This window comes from Salvelinus sp. IW2-2015, linkage group LG14 (assembly GCF_002910315.2).
Source record: "Salvelinus sp. IW2-2015 linkage group LG14, ASM291031v2, whole genome shotgun sequence".
Lineage (NCBI taxonomy): Eukaryota > Metazoa > Chordata > Actinopteri > Salmoniformes > Salmonidae > Salvelinus > Salvelinus sp. IW2-2015.
This window is the reverse complement of record NC_036854.1, coordinates 299762-301855: the sequence shown is the minus strand read 5'-3', so window position 1 is coordinate 301855 and position 2094 is coordinate 299762. Positions and strand designations below refer to the sequence as shown.

The 2094-nt window shown below is 46.7% G+C and overlaps 1 protein-coding gene across 1 annotated transcript; it reads right to left on the bottom strand.

Moving 5' to 3' along the window:
• Nucleotides 1-33: 33 nt before the first annotated feature.
• LOC111973138 (coiled-coil domain-containing protein 85C-B) lies at nucleotides 34-1649 on the bottom strand. Its single transcript, XM_024000387.2, has one exon. It carries the CDS (start codon nucleotides 890-892, stop codon nucleotides 77-79), a length of 816 nt encoding a protein of 271 aa, XP_023856155.1. The 5' UTR covers nucleotides 893-1649; the 3' UTR covers nucleotides 34-76.
• Between the last annotated feature and the right edge of the window lie 445 nt (nucleotides 1650-2094).

Sequence of the window (2094 nt, the reverse complement as noted above, 5' to 3'; positions counted from 1 at the left end):
GAGTATAACAGGTGTATGACAGGTGAGTATAACAGGTGTATGACAGGTGAGTATAACAGGTGAATGACAGGTGAGTTTAACAGGTGAATGACAGGTGAGTATAACAGGTGTATGACAGGTGAGTATAACAGGTGTATGACAGGTGTAGGAACTTCGACTTACCACAGAGTCCATTAGGGATGCTCCTGTGATGGTGTGGTGCTGACAGGTCATCCATGGACCTCCTCTGGAAGGTGCTTCCCAGCTTGCCCTCCCTCTCCGCGGGCAGCTTGTGTATGTGGTTGTGGCCGTTATGGTGGTCGGGGCTTCCTGCGCTCCCTGTGCTGGAGGTACTACTCCCATCCCCGACATCCCGAACTGTCCCTGTCCCGCCATTCAGGTTGGTGAGGCTGGACTGGGAGTCTATGGAGCTCCGGGAACCGACTCCGTTCCTGTCCTCATCCAGCATGAAGATGATCTCCTTCAGGTCCGTGTTCTCGCGCACCACCCTCTCCTGGTTGGTCTCGAGCTCTTTGAGCTTTAGCTGGTAGGTGCCCACCTCCTTCCACATGGCGCTCGCGGAGTACCGGCCAAACCGCTGCCACTCCCGGGTCAGCTTCTTGCCCTTCTGCCGGTCGTCGTCTAGGAAGCAGCAGAGCTCGCGCAGCTCGTTGTTGTCGTCCTGGAGCTTCTGGTTGATCTCCTTCAGGTTGCGGATCTCGTGCAGGTGCACCTGCAGCCTCCGGTTAACGTCTTTCATCATGTTGCCGTGGTCGATCATTAGGCTCATCTTCTCGTTGTCCAGCCTCCGTAGCCGCTTGACCAGCTCCTCCTTGCCGCATCGCAGCAGCTCTTCATCCGGTAGCTGATTCAGGTCTGGCTCCTTGGGTCCCTCCGACAGGTTTTTAGCCATGTCTCACCGCGCGTCTGTGCTTTCTCCCCGGTCAGATATAACAGGAAGGCAGTCAACTGGATGTTTMGGCTAAACTAACCGAGTCTCAATTGCGGAATTGTATTGAAATGTGAATACATGATACGGAAATAAAGGTGGTACCTCGGATCAAAAAGTTGAATGAATCAAATGAAAATGCGACGTTGTCTACGTCAACCATTCRGAAGAGGCTGCATGCAGTACACCCTCACCCTTCGTTCAACAACAAAAACTTGCGGTTAGTATTTGCAATTATTCTTTATCTTTGCATTTGTTCATAAATCGTGTCTATAACGTGTAAATATTAATAACATCCCGACAAAAAAACAAGTGGATGTGTTTGCCGATCAAAGCTCCATCACTAATCCCTCGCGCTGAGAACTGTCAGAGGAATCCTCAGCATTCCAGCATTGCATGTCTAAATCCTGTTATGCACGTATGAAAAAAATAATTAACAATTCTGCTACAAATCAAACATAAATATGCGTTTGGAAACGTTTTTATARAAAACGAATTAATAGCACTCTATTTACTATTGCCGCATGTTGCATTTCCGAGAAACGAATGTCTTTTACAACCGACACAATGCTCGAGCTCTTTCAAAGATAAGCCATTTCCCCGAAGTGGTGARCGCCTGCACGCGCAGCGGAGTGAATACCGTCGCTCGCTGGGAATTAGCACGGTCCTCTACTGTTTCCACGGACTGTAGTGCGTACTCGGATTTGAAAACGTTCAAGAAGCTCTCTGTCAAGACGGCCAATCAAGAGGCAGGCCTGATCGTGCCTACTCCACGCAATGGATGTCACTGCCTTCTTAAAGGGCCAGTAAGGAACTTCACTTCACATGTTATGAAAGACGTGAAAAGGCATGGTTTTCTTATAATAAAAAATGTATACATTTATCAATAMATTTTATAAAATAGATCTGTTTTGAAAATAACAATATGCAATTGAATTGGTCAGTTCCAGTAATTGAAATTCAACAGAATAATTCTGAAAATATAGCACTATTCTTAATTTTTTWAATATATTTTTKAATTTAAACTTTATTTATTTAGGCAAGTCAATTAAGAACAAATTCTTATTTACTATGACGGCCTACCCCGGCCAAATCCTAACCCGTACAACGCTGGGCCAATTGTGCACCACCCTATGGGACTCCCAACCACGGCCGGTTGTGATTCA